Source organism: Saccopteryx leptura, chromosome 1, assembly GCF_036850995.1.
Source record: "Saccopteryx leptura isolate mSacLep1 chromosome 1, mSacLep1_pri_phased_curated, whole genome shotgun sequence".
NCBI lineage: Eukaryota > Metazoa > Chordata > Mammalia > Chiroptera > Emballonuridae > Saccopteryx > Saccopteryx leptura.
Window position 1 is genome coordinate 216,219,038 of NC_089503.1, and position 22,609 is coordinate 216,241,646.

Consider the following 22,609-nt stretch of genomic DNA (forward strand, 5'->3'; position numbering starts at 1 on the left):
CCTCTAAAACTTCAAGATTCTGTATGTATATATATGAATGTGTACCCTTCTAAGACCTGGGGGTTCAGATGCCATCAGACGCTGTACGCAGCTCCTGCATTAAAGAAATACTCCCCCACTACGTTACATTAAAACTGGACTAGCATCTCTCTTATCTGCTGGTAGCCAGCCAGAGTCATCAGAGCTGAAGAAATGATGGAACAATAGTTCTGAGTGGCATGCAGCAGAGTGGTGTTTTAGTCTCTCTTCTCAGCTACCTATTATTTAAAGCTACTTTTAAATTAGAAAATGAAAACTGTCTCGAGGATGCAATCAGTCTCCCTGGACTAGAAACTAATTTTTTTGACAGTGACTCAAATGCTTCGAGGATTAAAGCAACAAGTTGAAGAACACAAACAAGGGCAAGTCAGACGAGATGAGAGTACCTGTCAGGTCCTGCACAGGGTAGACAGCCTGTTCCCAGCAGGATTCCTCACTGGGACTTGTGCATAAACAGTGCTCGTTGTCAAGCTGCAGTACAAACCAAGCCACAACAGCGTCCAGTACACCTTCTTTAATTACAGGAACTTCGATCTTATCGGGTTTTCTAGTGGCTAGGCTTTTTAATTCCTACGAAAACATAAAAGGGTTTTATACAATGAATCCATACACGCCCCAATACCATATCAGCTCCCATTTCTGCCAGTCCTCAGTCCGGCCGGTGCGCTGGGGGCTCCGCACCTCGGCACACCGAGAGCCACGTAGGCACACTGGGCGGGAGCTCTGACACGAGGCAGTGGAATGCCAGGCGGCTATCAGCAACGAGGAGGCAGAGGCACAGTGCTGACACAGACAGGGAGCACATGGCACAGCAGGCGGGGCCGAAGCAGGTTTCCACGTATGAGTATGTGGGACACAGAAAAAGAAAAGCTTAAACAAGAAAAGGATAGGGGTACTTAGCAGTGCAATCAGATCGTTCTCTGTTGGAATGCGGGATCGGAGAAGGAATGTTCTTGGCGCTCAGCCTCAGTAAGCAATGCCAAAATGTTCACTTAGCTCCAGACCACCTCAGGAAAAGGCTAGAAACAACTGATAGGGGAAACTCTCGTTCAATTCTAACACTCTTAGGCGAAAGGATGCTCATAAGGCCTTCTGTCTGAGGCAGGCGTCACCTAACCCTCAGTTGCATTGGAACCCTTAACCGTTCTGAGAGCGTCAGGGGAGGGTTTCATGGGGCCTTCCTCGATTCCTTCAGACACTTTCTCTGCACGTCTCTTCTTTCCACCTCAGCAACATGCGCAGATACACTGCAGTGGTCGCTTGTCCTGGTTTGCCCAGGACTGTCCGTTTTACAGTGCGAAGTCCCACATCACAGGCGCCAGCCAGTGCTGGGCAAACCAGTGTGGCCTGTCACCCTGACAATCACACAACTGGGAGGTGTGAATTACTGCTCATTTAGAGGAATAACTGATCATTTCAAATGGCGGCATGACACTACGGAAAGTCAGAAACACCCACGTTAGGACGCCTGCCCCTGCTCCTGCATTCACATGCTGCAGAATTTTGGGGAAATTAATGTAGCGACAGTTCCTTTGCCTGCCCAGCACTGCGACTTGTCAGAGTGACCTAAGAGCACAGTGAAAACACCATACACATTATCCATTCCCAACAAGTCTTAGGGACTTTTCTCTCTGGGTTCACAGTGCATAATTTCAGGAGAGAATTCTAGCTACCATTTCATCATTTTCTTTACCTATAGTAAGTGGAATCCCATGCAAACTCGTAAAATAAGATGGTCCTATATATTTACTCTTCTAAACACAGATGAAGTTTAATGCTCAAAAACAGTAACTAAGCTTTTTTTTTTACCTGAAGATTGTTGAAATCTACTGTCATCATCTCAAAGCACTCTGTCAGAGCCAAATAACCTCCGGGAACCCGGCCCATCTTCTCAGTCGTGTACGGTTCGACTGCATCTTCGCTCTCCACAGAACACGCTGGGCCCTGGAACTTCACATTTGTCGGCAAACAGATCCCAGCGATGTCCTTCGTGCCCACCCTGGTGAGAGAGGGAATAAAGGGGAAAGGGGATAGATGGCGTTCTGTTTTACAATCAAGTAGCACCATTTAGTACTGAATCCAGCAAAAATAAACATAAAAATGAAATAAAACTTCAGAGACAAAGGTTTTTAAACAATTATATGCACAATCACAAACTATAAAGGAAAACAAGTGATAAATAGATCCACATTAAAATTAAGAACTTCTGATCATCAAGATACCCAGCAAAACAGAAAAAAGGCAAGCTCTGAGTAGAAAAGATTTGTAATACATCTATAGTCAACAAAAGGCTCGCCTCAGCAGGCAGTGGTGCAGTGGATAGAGCGTTGACCTGGAATGCTGAGGACCCAGGTTCGAAACCCCGAGTCACTGGCTTGAGTGCAGGCTCATCTGCTTGAGCATGGGTTTGAGTGCAGAGTTGCTGGCTTGGGCATGGGATCATAGACATGACCCCATGGTTGCCGGCTTCAGCCAAAAGATCGCTGGCTTGAAGCTCAAGGTTGCTGGCTTGGCCAAGGGGTCACTTGGTCTGCTGGAGCCCCCCAGTCAAGGCACATATGAGAAAGCAACCAATAAACAACTAATGTGCTGCACAAAGAATTGATGCTTCTAATCTCTCTCCCTTCTTGTCTTGTGTCTGTCCCTGTCTGTGTCTGTCTATCCTTCCCTCTCTCTCTAAACAAAAAAAGGGGCTCATATCCAAAATATATCTCTAAATTTCTACAAATTAATAAAAGAAAAAAGTTGGCAAAAGACTTAGACACTTCAGAAAACAGCATATCCAAATGGCCAGAAGGCATATGAAAAGTTGGTCAGATTCATTAGCCATCAGGGAGATAGAACTTAAAACCATACAACACAACCACCAAAATGGGGGAAATAAACAGTCAATACCAAGTATTGGTGAGGATATAGCCTCATACACTACTGGTAGGAGTATAAAATTAACAAGACTACTTTGGAAGACTTTCATGGCATCTATTCAAGCTGCACATCTATATTTCAGACACATTCCATAGAGAAACCTCAAGGTGTTTGACATTTCCACTTCCAGGAATATAGCCCACAAAAATTAATACATACAATCACCAAAATAATGTTCAAGAGCGTTTACAGCTGTACTATTTCTAGTGCCCAAAAAACTGGATATAACCTAAATGTCCATCAAGAGTAAAACGGACAAGTATATTGTGTGGTACATTCATACAGTGACACATCACCCCAAGGGGAAATGCTAGGTCAAGGACTAGTCACATCTTTAACATCTTTAATTTTGTTCAGGTGTTTTTGTTGCATCCACAAAAACACTTGTTCCTACCTAATTTGAGTGTGCTGATCTCAAATCTGACATCAGTTTTTCTCTGTAAGCTACAATTTTTTTGCAATTCAAGATTTTAGGTTTTCATCTTATTGTAAAATTTTCAACATTTAGTGTAACATAATGAAGAAGAAAGTCTTCTTGGGCATCATCTTTGTGGAAATATAAAAATTTATATAATGCAGTAAATACACTAAAAGATATGACTGCATCAGAATTTGTCTACAATTTAGAAATAGAAAACATTAAAACTTATTTTAATCATAAAATTCACGCAAAACTTATTTAAATTCTATTCAGGCAAAAATTTGCGTTTGTAGCGCTTGGCATTTGTGTACTTGTTGAGGACAGTCTCATTTGATGCTCCAGAAGTAGTCTGCTCATCACTAACAGCTCCAAGATTTTGGGGAAACTTATCAAGGTGACTGTTCAGGAAGTGAATCTTAACACTCATGTTACATCCAATGTCGTGGAAAGCCAACAGCATCCTCTGAACCAGAAGTTCATAGTTTTCTGCTTTTTTGTTGCCAAGGAAGTTCTTTGTAACTGCCACAAAAGACTGCCATGCTGCTTTCTCCTCCTTATTCATCTTCCTGGCAAATTCTTCGTCACGTATGAGGGTTCGAATTAGGTCCATCGAATATATCTGCTCTCATCTTTTATAAGACAAGGCAGGAAAAGCAGAAATAATATGTTGAAAGCATTCACTTTCTCTATTCAAAGCCTGAACAAACTGCTTCATTAAACCAAGTCTGATGTGAAGTGGGGGAAAAATGATCCTGTCTTGATTAACTACAGGTTCATTCACAATATTTTGCATCCCTACTTCCAGAGCTTCACGTTTCGGCCACTCCTTCTGTGTCCAGTGTTTCTCCCGAGCTCAGCTGTCCCACAAACACAGAAAGCAAGGATACTTCGTGAAACCTCTCTGTTGTCCTAGCGGGAAATTTACCATTTTAAGATCCACACAAATGATCCAGCTATGTTCTTCATACTTCAGAAAGTTGAGGACAATTTTTATGTCATTATAATCTTCTCGCAGATGAGTTGAATAACCAATTGGAACTGCTGCATAAACATTACCATTATGTAGGAGAACACATTTCAGACTCCGTTTAGAGCTGTCAAGAAATAGCTGCCATTCTGTTGGACTGTAAGTGGTAACACCTAGCTGGCTGAGAAGACTACTGATGTCATGACAGTAAACAAAGTGTTTGTCTTCGGAAAAAGAGTCCACAAATATTTGTTCACGCTCCCTGAAATGGGATACTTTAGCTGACCAGTGAAGTACATTCTTTTTTTGAAGCCTGGAGTCGAATAACTCAGCTGCTTTCTTTGATAGGCCCAAATCTCTTACTAAGTCATTCAATTCGGGTTGGCTAAACTGCTGAGGGGTTAATGACTGCTTGGCATCAGAAGAAGACCCTTCAGATTCTATAACCATTTCCTCATGCATCTTATCAAAATAAACTTGATCACCATGTTTACTTTCTTCATCCTTAGAAGAAATAAAACCATTGAAAACTGGTACCGGGAGTGTCTCATAGTGTGGGATAGGTCGTATTGCTGAAGGAATATTAGGATGTGCAATCATATGCCATTTTTTCTTGCTGATGCCCTTTGTATGGATCAGACAGAAATAACAGTCACTGCTGTGGTCCTTAGATTCACGCCAAACCATGGTAATACCAAAAGGCATTCCCTTTGTCCAGTCACGAATCATTTCCTCACAATTATGACACACAATATGAGTAGCCCAATTCTTGTCTTGATCACCAAGGGGAACTTGAAAATAGGCAATATATGCACGTGTCACAAATCATGAAATATTGCACCTTTGACATTGAAGTGTGTAACAGCCACATATATAACAGAAAGTGTCAGGACTATTCTTACATTTACGCCTACTCGAAGAAGCCATGATTCAAACTTAAAACAAAATAAGAGGGTGTATTTATCAGATAATAATTTTGTACATTTAAAAACAACTACAATTATGTAAAAGTGATGTTTGTAAAACATTAATTGCCCTGTAGTTATGTTCAATCCAAAAGTCGTTGCCCTTTAACTCCAATTTAAAAACCAATGCATGCCATTAACTGTAACAAAAAGAAATTAAAATTGCATAAAAACTAGAGCATGCACCAAAAAATGGATTTCAGATTTGGAATCAGCAATACAGAGATATATAGAAACAGTTCTAAAACCTCATGCAACAGAAAATGAAAAAAAAATTGTTCCCCACTGTTATCAATAATTTTTAGTGTCTGCTGACATAAACATTTTAATCATTTAATTTTCATATCTCTAATACTACAGATAATCATCAGTATATTTATGCTTTGTTGTAAAAGTTGTGAATTTTTATCACAGTCTGTCACCTGCCTTTTAACTTTATTTACACTATCTTTCACTATATGTATTAAAAAAAGTTTTTAATGTGGTCAAATTTGTCAATCCTTTATGGCTTCTATTCCCTACTCTGTTTTGCTTTGGAAGGCCTTCATCACCTTCTGTACTTTTTTATACTTATTCATGTGAAATTACAAGGATCTAACTTTTCTCCTCAAATGAAGTACATCATTTCCATTAACTAAATAATTTATCTTTTCTTCACTGATCTGAAATACTATACCTATACCATATACTAAAATCCCTAAAGTCAAAGGTCTGTATCTAGTCTTGATTGTGTTCTGTTGTGGACCATAAATGGCAAAAAGCCATTGTAGATTTGAGGCTTAGCAAAAGGCTAGGTTCTCCCCCCTCCACCTCCATACTGGCTATGATACTGAGTATTTGCACCCACTTCACTTGCTTGCTTAAATTGCTGGAAGCAATTTACATGCCCTTCCTCTTACTCTTTGTTTTTAGATGTTGGTTGATTTTGCTTATGCATGGTAGGGGGATTCCTGTTTATGCCATGGGAGAGTTCCTGTTTTAGCCTCGGATGTGTAACTTTGTATCAAGGACTTCCTTGATTTGCATATGGATATATAATAAAGCAAACGGGGCTATGAGGCACTTGGATATTGCCATCAGCATTTGAAGAAGCCTCCCGGTCCCATCCTTTTTTCTTAATAAGTATGTTTCCTTAATTCTGCACTGTTATTAGGAGCCACCTTGGTCTGTGGCAGTGTTCCACTGATCTCTTTTTCTATTTTTTCATCCTTAATATTGCTGTTTTTTATTACTTGTTCTTATCTAGTAAGGCAAGTATAAAACCATTTTCTTGGCTATCCTTAAACATTTGCTGTTCAGATGAGTGTAAAATGAAAACGACAACTTCCAAATGGTAATTTTTATAACGGTTTCTAAATGTTTCTGCTAGATAAAAAAAAGCAGCATTCATCTTTATTTCCTTTAACACCGTTTTTCACAGTCCTAAACCCACACTGCTGAGTTTTGTGAAAAGCAGTTACTGGGCCTCACTCACTCAGACCTAGTCAAACAAAATGTATGGCACCTCTGTTTTCCCAGAAGTCCCTCTGGTGTGTCTGGGCAGGCACCCATTTGCTTCATGAATGCATCAGTGATGGAAGAATCCTTTCTCAAAATGGGAAATACTAGTCACTTAACTTCTATTTCACTGGGCTAACACTTTTAGTGGTTTCTCTATAACATATAAAGAGAAACTGTTGAGGGCAAGGAGTCTTGAATTACATTATGGCAAGAAATCTCAGTGATATACAGCCTAGCTTTTCCGGTGGGCAATTCAGCAATGTGTCTCCATAGCCTGAAAAATGTACACACCCTTCAACACAGTAGTTTTTTTTTTTTTAAGGAAATTATCCCCCAAAAATAATAAAGACAGGTCCCCAAGGACTAAGTACAAAGATATTTACCATTGTTCTTAAAAGCAGAAAAATGGAAGTAACCTTAAAATTCTAAACTCTGAGAACTACACTAGAAAACTCATTTTAAAAATACACGAAGCAAAGGTAAAATTTCCTTCTTTTTCACAGCTGCGTAGCATTCCATTGTGTATACATATATGTACCACAGCCTTTTGATCCACTCGTCCACTGACAGACACTTGGGATGTTTCCAGATCTTAGCTATTGTGAACAATGCTGCCATAAACATGGGGGTGCACATCTTCTTTTGAATCAGTGATTTGGTACTTTTAGGATATATTCCTAAAAGTGGGATTGCTATTATGCTAAGTGAAATAAGCCAGGCAGAGAAAGACAAATATATGATCTCACTTATATGTGGAATCTAATGAACATGGTGAACTGAAGAATGGAATAGAGGCAGAGGCAGGGTCATGGTGAGCAGAGGGACAGTGTCAGAGGGAAGGGGGTGAGGGGATGGGATGAGAAGGTGAAGGGATTAGTAAAATTATAGATACATAACACATAGATCCAGATAACAGGACAACAAATCCTAAAGGAAAGGGGGGAAGGAGTTGGGGGGGCAAGGGGGAAAGGAGTTGGGGGGGCAAGGGGGCTGTAAAGGGGGACAAAGGGGTAGGGATGAGGGAGTTATACTGAGTGGGACACTTGAATCCATGTTAGCCCAATAAATTAAGCATAATAAAACATTCTTAAAAAATACATAAAGCAACTCTATTAACATGAAAAGGCTCACACAAAAAAGCAAACATACTGCTCACAAAAATTAGGGGATTTCAAAATGGATATTGGAAAGCCAGTAGTCACAGCCAGGGCCACCATCACAGCCACTACGCCAAATGTAAAGCCAGCAGCCAGGGCCAGGGCTGCCATCACAGCCGCCCAGCCCATGCAGGTTCGCATTGGATTCGGACAGTCCGTAAAGAAACAACGGAGCCAAAAACTGGTGGGCCATAGTCTTTAATCCTAGCTTGCACCCGGCGAGCAAGCAAAAAACACACACTGGGCTCCAAAACCCACTCACATTCAGTGCTCACAAAGCTACTGACTTATCCGAGTTTTCCTAGAATCAAAGGTTTCTAGATCACCAGCCTTATTCTCCTCAGTTCCCCATCTCCTTCCTTATCCCAGATACAAACTGCACAAACTGGCATCTCACTCAGCACTCCGCCATCTTGGCTGCTTCTCCTGGCCACATGGCCTCTTTCTGCTCTCTGCTCTGCTCCCTCTGCTCTCTCATGCTAATCATCCCAGGAACCAAGAGAGCAAGCTCCCGTTCTGCCCCCATTTTATAGTGTAGATTCAAAACCTTTAATCCAATATACAAAATAGGGAAGTCTAATACAAAGTCACTTCTCTGAGGCATGATTGGATTGTACCGCCCCACATCAAAAAGGGTGGGAAAGGCTTAATCCCAAACCAAGCCCCAGGCTACAAGGATTCTCAACACACATTAATATCACCTGGGCAACGGCCTCCACCTCCACGTGGGCAGCGTTATCTTTTACAAAGTGAGCATAATACATTTTATCTGCCCAACAGATATGAAGCTATAAAATAGCCCCTAATTTTTGTGAGCAGTATATATTTACTGATACTTCTGAAACAAAATTTAATTTATACACACACATTTACTTACATGGAGCTGACCTTCAATCAGTACCCCTCTCTAAGTCAGCCAATGTGCTGATTAAGGCCACTGTCTATTTGGTCAGTGTACTGTGCCCTACCAATCACTAAATACTGTACTTATCACCCTGTAATATGCATAGAAAAGTATAAGGAAGAAAACAGAGCAAAGATGCACAGTAGTTATCTATGTAGTTATTAGGATAATTTTTACTTTAATTTTTTACTCATCAGTATTTCCTAAAATGTTATATTTACTTCTGGTAAGTTATTAAAAAGGTGATGGACCTCCTTAAAAAATCCTAACAAATATGCATCAATATTTCTGCAAAGTAAAACATTCACTATATTCAAGAAATCGTGACCAAGAAGCTTCTATAACAAAAAATAAATTAAAAAAGTAAATTTTAAAAAAGGCTATCCATATCATAATTAATATGTAAATCTCAGTATCCCAAGGGTAAAAAAATCCTAAAATTTCATTCCTCTCAACAACAAAACGTTATAATATCAAAAAAGTTATTAAGAAAAGGGAAAGGGAGAAATAAAACTAAAATTATTTTCATACTGAAAATTTTTACTTCACTTTCATCTAATAACAGTAAAGTTAACATTTTCCTACCTAAATATAGCATACATCAAAAGGATACTAAGTTGTATCTAAATTAATTTTCCACTAGAGAATTGAAAGCTGATTTTTAATCTTAGGATCTTAAAATTTTTTCAAGTTCAAAAATAAAATTAAGACGGAATAAACATCATGAATTTAAAGGTCAGAAAACTACAAATTCTCCAAATATTCATTAAATAGCTTCTGAAGTCAAGTCTATGCCTTAAAATGACAATTGTTTTAATACTTGCTATTTAAATAATCACTTACCTATGATGTCTTCTTATCTCTGCACATTCTACTGCCATGCCAAATATAACAGCACTTGCCGGTATAACTTTCCCATACTTTTCACAACTACCATTTTCACCTTTGGTCTAAAAATATAACAATAAAAATTAGATTCAGTTTTATGTATGTAAAATGTTAATGTAAAGTGTTAATGACAAGCAATAAAAATAAGAAAAAACTTAAAAAGCAATGAGTAAAATAAGCAGTTTAAGGGTTTATTTTTAAAGATTATTTTAAAATTTCATTGCTATATATATGTATCTATATATTATATATACTTATTTTTTTTAACAGTACAAACGGGAAGGGAGGGAGGGAAGGGTGAGGAGAGTTATAAGTCTACATACAGCAAAAAAACCACTGCATATGTTAATTGAGAAGCCAAAATCACCATTACCTACTTGTAAAACAAACTGCTCTTCTTTTCAACCTTAATTAGCCATTTTAAATCCAAACCACTCCCACCTGACCAGGCAGTGATGCAGTGGTTAGAGCACTGGACTGGGTTGCAGAGGACCCAGGTTTGAAACTCCAAGGTTGCTGGCTTGAGCGCAGGCTCACCAACTTGAGCATGGGGTCACAGATATGACCCCATGGTCACTAGCTTGAGCCCAAAGGTCACTGGCTTGAAGCCCGAGGTCACTAGCTTGAGTACAAGGTTGTTGGCCTGAGTGAGGGGTCACTCCCTCTGCTGTAGCCCCCGGGCAAGGCACATATGAGAAAGCAATCAATGAACACCTAAGGTGTTGCAACAAAGAACTGATGCTTTTCATCTCTCTCCCTTCCTGTCTGTCTGTCCCTCTGTCCCTCTCTTTGACTCTCTGTCAAAAAAAAAAAAAAAAAAAATCCAAATCACTCCCTAAAAATAGTGAACTCTTATTACATGTTAAAATCGTTTCATTCATTACATGTATTATATCAACCAATCTATAATTTGTGGGCCACAGTAAAGGATTTTAATGCAAAATATAATTTGGTAATTATAAGAGTTAATTCTGTCCAATTAGTAGCTTGGGTCCAACTACTACCTTAAAACCATAGCAAGATAGCTATCACTATACTCTCTTGATAATTTACCAAAAATCCGAGCACTGGGGCCTGTGAGACTGAAAGTTCTTCCCTTCTTCAACCCTAGTCAAGAATTCAATAGTCTGTCTGTTCACAATATCATCTCAATTCCCATGAATTCCTTCCTGGAATATTTCTTGTCTGTATACCCCATTTAGGCACACAAGTACACACTATATTATATATTAAACATTTTTATGGATTTCTTTCCAGTAAGGGCACAATAAATATCTGTGAAAATAATGAATTCTAATCCAATTTAAGTATTTTCATGTCGCTTACCTTTGGCTGCAAAAGTAAATGCTCCCATGCATGAATCAAACTCTCCACAATTCCTTCTCCAAATAAACCTGCATCGACAGTTTCTGTTACAACTAGGGACACTCTATAGAATGATTTTTTAAAGATACATGTAAGTAAAATATCATGCTATTTATATAAATATGTCTGAGAGAAAAAAGAAAGAGTATATTATAGAAACAGTCCATATGTAAAATTTCCTAATACATTTCATTTTCAATACCTCCTCTTGAATCTTGAAGAACTTGACTCTAATGTTCCTCAGTGTTCCTGTACTCCCCAACAACGTCTCGGTGGAGGGGAACTTGAATAATGTTCCTCAGTGTTCCTGTACTCCCCAACACCGTCTCGGTGGAGGGGAACTTGACTAATGTTCCTCAGTGTTCCTGTACTCCCCAACACCGTCTCGGTGGAGGGGAACTTGACTAATGTTCCTCAGTGTTCCTGTACTCCCCAACAACGTCTTGGTGGAGGGGAACTTGACTAATGTTCCTCAGTGTTCCTGTACTCCCCAACAACGTCTTGGTGGAGGGGAACTTGACTAATGTTCCTCAGTGTTCCCGTATTCCCCCAACAACGTCTCGGTGGAGGGGAACTTGACTCTAATGTTCCTCAGTGTTCCTGTACTCCCCAACAACATCTCAGTGGAGGGGAACTTGACTAATGTTCCTCAGTGTTCCCGTATTCCCCCAACAACGTCTCGGTGGAGGGGAACTTGACTCTAATGTTCCTCAGTGTTCCTGTACTCCCCAACATCATCTCAGTGGAGGGGAACTTGACTAATGTTCCTCAGTGTTCCCGTATTCCCCCAACACCGTCTCGGTGGAGGGGAACTTGACTAATGTTCCTCAGTGTTCCCGTATTCCCCCAACAATGTCTCGGTGGAGGGGAACTTGACTAATGTTCCTCAGTGTTCCCGTATTCCCTCAACAATGTCTCGGTGGAGGGGAACTTGACTAATGTTCCTCAGTGTTCCCGTATTCCCCCAACAATGTCTCGGTGGAGGGGAACTTGACTAATGTTCCTCAGTGTTCCCGTATTCCCTCAACAATGTCTCGGTGGAGGGGAACTTGACTAATGTTCCTCAGTGTTCCCGTATTCCCCCAACAATGTCTCAGTGGAGGGGAACTTGACTAATGTTCCTCAGTGTTCCTGTACTCCCCAACACCGTCTCAGTGGAGGGGAACTTGACTCTAATATTCCTCAGTGTTCCTGTACTCCCCCAACACTGTCTCAGTGGAGGGGAACTTGACTAATGTTCCTCAGTGTTCCTGTACTCCCCAACAATGTCTCGGTGGAGGGGAACTTGACTAATGTTCCTCAGTGTTCCCGTATTCCCTCAACAATGTCTCGGTGGAGGGCAGTACAACCTTCATTTGACCCTGCTGCCCCCTCTTTCACTGCCCAAATCCTTAAGAGCGTGGTTCACACCCATTAACTTTACCAGTCCCTCTCCTAAGTGCTAATTAATTAGACTCTTATTCCCAACACTATAAATATAGTCTGCATCATCAGTCACTCCTCTACTTATCAAAATGAGTAGTCTTTCTGTTTTCATTTCCCTTTATCTACAAATGGTATTTAATGCAGATTAGAAGACCTACCTCTCAAAATGTTTCTCTACCTTCATCACCCATGTTTATCTCTTACACATAGATTATGCCTCTCTGGTTACTTCTCTTGCTTCGTCCACTAATTTTTACTCAAAGACATACCAAAATGATTTCTCCTTATTCTAAACAACTTTAGCACTTATTGTATCATTCATTCATGCAGTTTAAAGATGAAAAAAATTTTTTCATGATCATTCCTTATCGTCCTATGGAGACTTTGGGTGCCTTTGGAGCAAAAACGGCTGGTATCGCCCACAGTGCCTGAACTCAATGTTTTTTATACACAAATTTTCAATATTTATGATTACATACTATGATTACTTAAGTTTACAAAGGAGGTATCTCAAACATCTAACCCAACCGACATCTTAAAGTCTCTAGATTTGCTCAAGGTCAAAATAAATAGTGAAGGATGTACTGGAATCCTTATCTCCTGATTCAAAACCAGTAGATCCTTCTACAATAATATGTGTGAGAAAAATGTAAATTAAATTAAGGTAACTGATTAACAGTACGGACTGAATTGTGTGCCACCAAAATTCATGTTGAAGTCCTCACCCCCAAGGTGACTGTAACTGGAGAGAGAGCCTTTAGTAGGTAATTAAGGTGAAATGAGATCACAAAGGTGGGTAGAACTTGTGCCCTTGGGAAAGTGGAAGAGACACAGTGATCTCTCCCTCTCCTCATGCACAGAAAAGAGCTATGTGGGTCTACAGCAGGAAGGCAGCCATCTGCAAGCTAGGAAAATAACTCTTACTAGAAACCAAATTTCCCAGCATACTTATCATGGTCTTCTAGCCTCCAGAACTGTGAGAAAATGATGCTTAAGCCACGTAGTCGGCAGTATTTTGTTAAGGTGGTCTGAGCAGACTAAGACAACTTAGGACACTGTTTATTTCTATAAAATGGGTATAATTTCTGTTTCAACAATCTAATAGGACTTATTTCTACTTCACAAGAACACATGCAGAGACCACTGTTTTATGCAAATATAATTATACACATATGAAAGACTTTTTAAAATCATAGTCCAAATGACAAGAGTATAAAAAGCCCTGTTTCACTGTAAACTGAATGTAAACAAGATGAGAAGACAGACTTCCCAGGAGAGGAAGTAAAGCCAGTGATAACAGAGAAAAACCCATCTAAAATGACAGTGTTGGACCAGATGATTTAAAATCGCTTTCAGCTCTAAACTTTCATCACTCTTGCAATACAGAGCAAAGTGAGATAACACGCTAGAAGCCAAGGTTTAGGAGATAATGTGCAAAGCATTTGAAAGGGCTCAAACCACTGCCAGCTGAACTTCTAAAACTTTCCATTTCGCCAAGGATATTAACACAAAATGTATTAATAGTAAGTTCATCAAGGCTGATCTCATGTATTATTTTGAAGCAGAATATTTTCAAGTTATTGACCACACAGGAGGCGTTAACCATTTTTACAACTAGAACGCTGACAATTAACGTGGTAAAATAACTTGCTAAAGGTCAAGTTCGTTCATCAAGTCCCTTACCACAAAATTTCTTTCAAGATCTTTGAATATTTAGTAAAGAATATGACCTTATTACGAAAACCCATCTTATGCTAAACTATCCTATATCCATACTTTACAATGTAAGAGTTTCAGCATTTTTGTTTGGACTAGAAGCCAGAAATGGAAATATCTTACTTTCCAAAAGTCAATTAGTGGATTTTAAATAGTAAAATTAGTCTACACCATAATACCTTTCTGGAATGTGTTTGGGAATTTCAACGTCAAGCGACTTCATATGCAAGAGCTTGATCCCTGCTTCCATCCCGTTGGCTGCCACTACGTCGCAGCCCAGCTCGTACATGGTCTTGGACAACTCGCAGGCATACACCGCGTGCGCGCCGGCTCGTTTAGCAAACATACTACAGGGGGAGAAAGTGCTCCATCAAGAAAACATTACCCACTGTATTCTTTCATGTATTAGGGGAATTGTGACACATACACATGGGGTTTTCCTTTTATCCTTAAACACAACCGTTATTCATTCCACATTAAAAAATGAAGTAACACTCTTGCCAGGAATCAAATTCAATAAATCATGACATCCACCCAATGAAGAAGACACAATTGGCATGAAGAATAATAAGAGGCCTGGCCCTGGCCGGTTGGCTCAGTGGTAGAGCGTCGGCCTGGCGTGCAGGAGTCCAGGGTTCAATTCCCGGCCAGGGCACACAGAAGTGCCCATCTGCTTCTCCACCCCTCCCCCTCTCCTTCCTCTCTGTCTCTCTCTTCCCCTCCCGCGGCCGAGGCTCCATTGGAGCAAAGCTGGCCCGGGCGCTGAGGATGGCTCCATGGCCTCTGCCTCAGGCGCTAGAATGGCTCTGGTCGCAACAGAGCAACGCCCCAGATGGGCAGAGCATCACCCCCTGGTGGGCATGCCAGGTGGATCCTGGTTGGGTGCATGCTGGAGTATGTCTGACTGCCTCCCCGTTTCAGAGGAGGAGAATAGAAAACTTCAGAGAACTTCAGAAAAATACAAAAAAAAAAAATACTAAAAGGCCTAAATAACTAGATTCTCAACCAGAATATTAATGTAAAAATACTATTAAAATTCATTATTGAAAATTTCAATAACCCCAAATCTTTCTTAGTAGTTAGGTCCAGTTCTTGATAAAGCAAAAGTCATAGTGGAAAATACAATACTAGTTGCATAAATATGATTTTGAGAAAGAAACTCTCGTTTTAAATTCCACACTTAAATATTCCATATTTAGTAAAATCTTTAACTTATAGTAGTATACATCCACATGCAATTAAGACAAGTACAACAAACCTTAATATTCCAGTTCCTGCTCCAATGTCCAAAACACTTTTGGATCCCAAAGAAACTGCCTTTTGGATTGCCGCATGATAAATTGTATTCCTCTTGGTGTCGTTAAGCATGATAAAGTGCCAGCGTTCCACCAACCAGTTTGCAACACGATAAAAGTTCTCCTTTGCATCACTGAAATCAGGGTTTAGCTTCACCGCTTTATGAAAATACCCAGCTGCTTCATCTCTAAAGCCCATCCTAGAGTAAAAAATGACAGAAAAAATATTCAACATATGCTATCGACCCCAGTGCCTTTGTTCACGCCACTCATCTGGCCTGAGAATCCCTAAGCAGCACCCCAAAGCCTACGCAACCCAAGTGCCACCTCCTTCACGAAGCCTTCAGTGAGAACTGCAATCCTTGATCACTTCTTTCTTTCCTGAAGCCCTGTTAGTTATTCATTCCAGGACACTAACAAGTGCTACATTATAAAGTATGATTGTACTATAGCCAGAGGTGGGATTTAAATAATTTAGTAACCAGTTCTCGGCCCTAATGACTGTTTTAAGTATAAAAACATGATATACCAAAAGGTAGTTTATTATTTCATGCATTTAATACTTAAATAAGAATAAAAGAGGTACACAAAACCAGATTATAAGTTTTAAAATATTAATGACAAAATATTAAATAACACCTGACAAAAAACAATAAAACTGTTATTTAAGATATTTCCATATTGCTTCTTGATTGGTGTCCTCTGTTATTTTTCACCTATGGACGGAATGCACATCACTATGGGCGCTTACAATATGCTGTTTGCGCAGGTGAACATTAAAAAAGAGTAAGGAATGTAAATTTATGATTTCGGCACTGGGTGACTGCCCAGGTGCCCACCTTAGAGAGAACCTTGATTACAAGTGCCATTTTAACAACCAGTTTGCCAAACTCAACAAAAAATTAGGTATCAATCCTGCCAAACCAGTGCGAACTGGCTGAATCCCACCACTGACTATAATAGCATAGTAGAAGCTCTCAAAGTATTCCTCCACTTAACCAACCTAACAGACACCAGTGCTTTCTAAAAACCATTTTCTCCTTAAAACGTACTAATGCCTATGGCTAGTTGGCTCCTCCCTGGTGTGCCTGCATCATTTTTCTCACAACACCCGACTTGAATGGTCATCTAGAGTCAGCTGAATTTGCTGTCAGACTAGACTACACATCATAATTACATATTTTACTTAAATATTACAGAAATGAAAAATATAGGACTGCAAAAAGAGATCCATTGTTTCTAAGAACACAAGCTAAATCTATTGAAAAAAATCTAGCCCTGACCTGTGGTGGCACAGTGGATAAAGAGTCGACCTGGAACAGAGGTCGCCAGTTTGAAACCCTGAACTTGCCTGAACAAAGCACATATAGGAGTTGATGCTTCCTGCTCTTCCCGCTACTCTTCTCTCCCTCCCTCCCTCTCACTCTCTCTCTCTCCCTCCCTCTCTAAAATGAATAAAATCTTAAAAAAAAAAAAATTCAAAGGGAAGCCACCCAACAAATTGCTACTGAATTAGATGTGAGAAAATCAAAGATAGGAGACAAGGGGGGAAAACTATCAAATCATCTAGAACAGTAATTCTTAAACTATCTCTGGTGAAGACATAGTGCTGCCCCCTTTGAAGTATCTAAGCTGTACTGCACGATTAGTAAGTACTTCACATATCAGATTTCAGCAGCAACCAAACGAGTCCAAACTCGCTTCAACAGGTGAGTTCTCTAATCACATACTTGGATTTATAGCAATGTCAAATTGCTATTCGATATCTAAACACTCTCAATTTCTGTATCTGTCACTGATTGGCAATTTATGGATCAGCAGCAGCGTGTGATCCACACATTGAAGAGAAGTGAACTAGTAGAACCCTTTTACACTCAGACTTCTTCACAAGCAATCTGAAGCATTCTATCCATTTTAAAGAAACTGAATCAGACTACTCATTCTGAGTATGGTTTAAGAAAAAAGAAAAGGGAACTCCAAACAAGAAACCACACTCTAACAAAAGGAAATGGCCCTATGTCAAAAGATAGGCACTCACCTGACGTGTGGTGGCACAGTGGATAAAGCATCGACCTGGAACACTGAGGTCACCAGTTCAAAACCCTAGGCTTGCCTGGTCAAGACACATATGGGAGTTGATGCTTCCTGCTCCTCCCCCTTCTCTCTCTCTCTCCCCCCTCTTTCTCTCTCTCTCTCCTCTCTGAAAAAATGGAATAGTCTAAATAAAGATAGGCACTCATATCCTTCCTTTTTAAGTATCTTGAAGAAAAAGTTGTCTTATTCTTATTCTGCAAGTGCCACAGCACACAGTACAGTACAAATACATCATATGTAATCATGATTTGTCAAGAGACCAACTTAACAATGGGTATTTTAATATTTCAAAATATCAACAATCTGTTGATCAATGCCAAGCCTGCATCTAGTCATGTCCTCGGTTTGCACTTCCTTTAGGCTTGATCCTTAATATATAATTTAGTGTTTTTAAACCACAATGCTGATCTAAGATGATCCACTCAAAGTATATCTCATATTGAAAGAATGTGTGTCAATATCAACAAATTGTAAGGATACCTTTCTTCTTTTTTTAAAAAAATATTTTATTTATTGATTTTTTTAGAGAGAGAGGAGTGAGAGAGAGAGACAGAGAGAGAGAGAAGGGGGAGGAGCAGGAAGCATCAACTCCCATATGTGCCTTGACCAGGCAAGCCCAAGGTTTCGAACCGGCGACCTCAATGTTCCAGGTCGACGCTTTATCCCACTGCGCCACCACAGGTCAGGCCTACCTTTCTTCTTTTAACTAGAAAAAAAATATTATCTTCCTGATTAACAATTGAACATTATTTTTAATCTGATGATTGGCTAACAAAAGGTTGTAAAGAAGTAGCACTTCAGGCACAAATTCTATTTCACAAACAAATGTCAGGAAAGTAAGTTATCATTTCCTTTGGAAATCCTTTTCTCCTGAAACAGTGATTCTCTTGGTGATGAGTACAGTAGAGCAGAACAAAAGCTAGGAACCACAGTCCTACAGAACAAAGGTAAACTGTATAGTAAAAGCCACATCCACACTATCACAAATTACGAACTGCCAAATGTCTAAATTTGAAATGTTGCATAGTTACATTTCCCCAGAAGCAAACTAGCACCAAGTATTTTTCTTTTTTTTATCTCAATGACTGGTAATTGCTCAGGTTAATACCTTAGAAAAACAGGTCACCGACAGTTACAATCTGTCAAAACTGCAGAGCTCCAATTTTCTGTTAAATTGAGTTTATTCTAAAACATAAGCTTTCTAATGTTAATGATCATTACACATGTATAATCTGGAAATATAAATGAATCTTATAAAGCAACTCTACTTATACAAACTAAAAAAAAATTGAAATTAAAATGTAGCCCTGGCCAGATTGCTCAGTTGGTTAAAGCATTGTCCAGAGGCTGCCGGTTCCATCTCTGGTCAGGGCACATTCAGGAACAGATCAATGTTCCTGTTTTTCTTTCTCTCCCTTCCTCTCTCACTAAAATCAATTTTTTAAAAATTAAAATATATATTTATAACTAATTTGAAGTTATTAAAACATCTTTTTTTTTTGTATTCTTCTGAAGCTGGAAACGGGGAGAGACAGTCAGACAGACTCCCGCATGCGCCCAACTGGGATCCACCCGGCACGCCCACCAGGGGCGAAGCTCTGCCCACCAGGGGGCAATGCTCTGCCCCTCCGGGGGGCGTCGCTCTGTTGGGACCAGAGCCACTCTAGCGCCTGGGGCAGAGGCCAAGGAGTCATCCCCAGTGCCCGGGCAATCTTTGCTCCAATGGAGCCTCGCTGTGGGAGGGGAAGAGAGAGACAGAGAGGAAGGAGGGGGGGGGGTGGAGAAGCAAATGGGCGCTTTTCCTATGTGCCCTGGCTGGGAATCGAACCCGGGTCCCCCGCACGCCAGGCCGACGCTCTACCGCTGAGCCAACCGGCCAGGGCTAAAACATCTTTTTTAAACTAAATATCATTTAAATAGAAAGTGGCTGCTAACTTGTAGAGATGAAGTCTGTGTACCAGAATCAGGTTTGCTGTCAGAGTGAACAAACAAGCCTTAGTTGACAAGGCTTGTATTCCATATTACTACCATACTCTACAACTAGAAATTGTCAAATATTTGTCTCTTATAGGAGTATTCAGGCCCTGGCCAGTTGGCTCATTGGTATAGCATCGACCTGGCCTGTGGAAGTCCTGGGTTTGATTCCTAGTCATGGCATACAGAAGAAGCAACCATCTGCTTCTCCTCCCCTTTCTCTCTCTCATCCCCTCCCACAGCCATGGCTCAATTGATTCTAGCTCATCTGCACTGGGCACTGAGGATGGCTCTGTGGGAACTCTTTTTCGGGTGCTAAAAATAGCTCTGTTGTGAGTATCTTCCCCAGATGGGCAGAGCACGATGCTCAGATGGGGGCTGCCAGGTGCATGCAGAAATCTGTCTATCTCCCCTCCTCTCATTAAAATTAAAAATAAATAAATAAAAATAAAGGAGTATTCATTTCACTCCCCCAGCCATTTCAATTAAGACTATTAAACTATAGCCTGACCAGGCGGTGGCGCAGTGGATGGAGCATCGGACTGGGATGCGGAGGACCCAGGTTTGAGACCCCAAGGATGCCAGCTTGAGCGCAGGCTCATGTGGTTTGAGCAAAGCTCACCAGCTTGAGCCCAGGGTCACTGGCTTGAGTAAGGGGTTACTCGGTCTGCTGTAGCCCCACGGTCAAGGCACATATGAGAAAGCAATCAATGAACAACTAAGGTGTCGTAGCGAAAGACTGATGATTGATGCTTCTCATCTCTCTCCATTCCTGTCTATCTGTCCCTATCTGTCCCTCTCTCTGTAAAAAAAAAAAAAAAAAAAAAAAAAAGACTATTAAACTACAGATTACTTACATTACTGAAGCTAATAGTTTGAATAAGATATTTCTTATACAGAACTTTTCATACCAAAAAAAAATGACCAGATGAGCAAAGCAATAATACCAAAGGTATAAAATGATTTTACTTACTATATAGAATAGGACATTATAATGGTGTTTCCAAACAAGAATTCTCCCTTTACTTTGCACAAAGAAGTGAGACTAGATTTATTCAAACAAATCCAAAATAAAAATCTTTGGTTTTTACCAGTTTTCTATGGAGAATAGAGAGAAATCCCAATGGCATACTTCAGCAAGTTCCAGAGAGCAGCTTTACAAATTCCCTGGCCAGGCACCACAGGCCTTCCCTGCCATCCTGTGATGTCCTCTTCAATAAGGTCTAGTCTCAGCCTAGTGGGGGGACTCTTCCTTGATACTCCATCTCAGCCTTAGGGGTAGTGGCTATCATACATTATAAGATGTAATATTAAAACTGCTCTGTTATTCTATATTATATCTGCTATTCCTATGTTCTGAATTCGCCTTATATCTTACTAGCCAATCCCTCATTATACTGATCCTGTTATAGTTAATAATTCTTTATGTTAAACTTTCCCTGTTCAAATTACTTCACAATTTATCCTCGATCTAGAGTGATACAAAATTATTCTTTTTTTTTTTTAGAGAGAGAAAGAGAAATAGAGAGAGAGAGATAGAGAGAGAGAGAGAGAGAGAGAAACCAGGCAAGCCCAGGGTTTCGAACCAGCGACTTCAGTGTTCCAGGTCAATGCTTTACCCACTGCGCCACCACAGGTCAGGCCAGAATGATTCTTAGCAAGTAATCTGAAATCATTACACACCTGAAGAGATGCTCCCCCATACTATTGCAAATCACCTCATCATCAGGAAACAGTTCCAGGGCTTGCTCATAGCAACCAAGTAAGTCTTGTGTTCTACTGAGAGCATCAAGCTCTTCGGCCCACCTGAAGAGTGTATACTGAAAGGTTTCCTTTTCAAAAGAGAGAACAAGAAATTTGTCAATAACAAAAATGATGAACGAATACAGGTTGATGATGCCCCAGAAAATAAAACATAACTATAATTGAACAATCACCTTAAATTGTATTTAGCTTTAAAAGGCACTGTTTGCTAAACAAACAGATACATAAATGATTAACTTTTATCACCTTCGTGGTGGCAGTTTGACCACTCTCTAAACTCTCTCCATTCTTAGCTGCCATTTCACATTCTTCACTGACCTCTCTTTTGTGGGCTCTTGTGCTTTGGGAGTTTGTCCGTGGCTTTCTTCTCTTGTTTCATCCACCCCCAATGCATTAACTAACACCTATGTGTTGATGGATGCTACATCTATTACCAATTAAGACCCTCTTCTGAATCTCAGATTCCTGATACAACTTCCTATCAGTCATCTCAAATTCAGTTCAACTCAAATATTTTCTGAAGAATTGGTGGACAAAGAATAGCATGGACAACATAAATCCCCTTCCTAGCCTCAGAGGCCTCATAGAGAGAATTTTAGCGTACAATTTTGAAAAACTTCGAAACGTTCTAAATGAGCCCATCACATTCCTCTCACAGAGTATGTAAGGTTAAGGTGCCACCTGACTGCAAACCATGGAGTCATCTTATGATGCTACATTAACTCCAATACATTTGGTTTCGAACCCAGCCCATTCTCTTTCAATATCTTTAAATCTGTCACCTCCTTTCCATCCCCAGCATTACAACATAATCTGGCCCTTTTAATCACTTGCTGGACTACAACAATAGCCTTCCCACTGTCACCCTCACTTCAATTACATCTCCCTCCAGACATTCTCCACACCAACACATAGAATGGGAGAAGGCTTCAGTCATTCTAGCTTTATCATGAATGCAATTTACATCATCTTCACCTATTTTATACAGAAGACGTTAAGACCTGAAACTGAATTCTGATGAAGTATACCAGAGAGCCAAGAATAAGGTATAAGATTCTAGGGTGTAAGAGGGGAAAAAAGCACAGATTATATGAAATGGATCAGGGAATCGATAGGTAAGTAGGTTGGTGTGGCTGACATGTGGGTATAGTGAGTGGAGTAACAGGAAATAATACTAGAGATACAAGTATTTGCAAAAGCCCAGGAAAGA

At 40.1% G+C, this 22,609-nt stretch overlaps 1 protein-coding gene across 2 annotated transcripts in view; it reads right to left on the reverse strand.

Annotated features, from left to right (window-relative positions):
• The window catches only part of PRMT9 (protein arginine methyltransferase 9), a 32,695-nt gene that overhangs the window by 8,633 nt on the left and 1,453 nt on the right, over positions 1–22,609 (reverse strand). The window contains exons 2-8 of one of the 2 annotated variants that reach the window (XM_066386161.1): positions 21,319–21,467; positions 15,531–15,767; positions 14,452–14,619; positions 11,093–11,195; positions 9,722–9,828; positions 1,849–2,038; positions 426–609 (exon numbers count right to left, since the gene is read on the reverse strand). In XM_066386161.1, coding sequence (XP_066242258.1) covers positions 426–609; positions 1,849–2,038; positions 9,722–9,828; positions 11,093–11,195; positions 14,452–14,619; positions 15,531–15,767; positions 21,319–21,467 — 1,138 coding nt within the window. The remainder of the gene's footprint in view (positions 1–425; positions 610–1,848; positions 2,039–9,721; positions 9,829–11,092; positions 11,196–14,451; positions 14,620–15,530; positions 15,768–21,318; positions 21,468–22,609) is intronic. The other variant, XM_066386170.1, reaches the window with a different exon arrangement.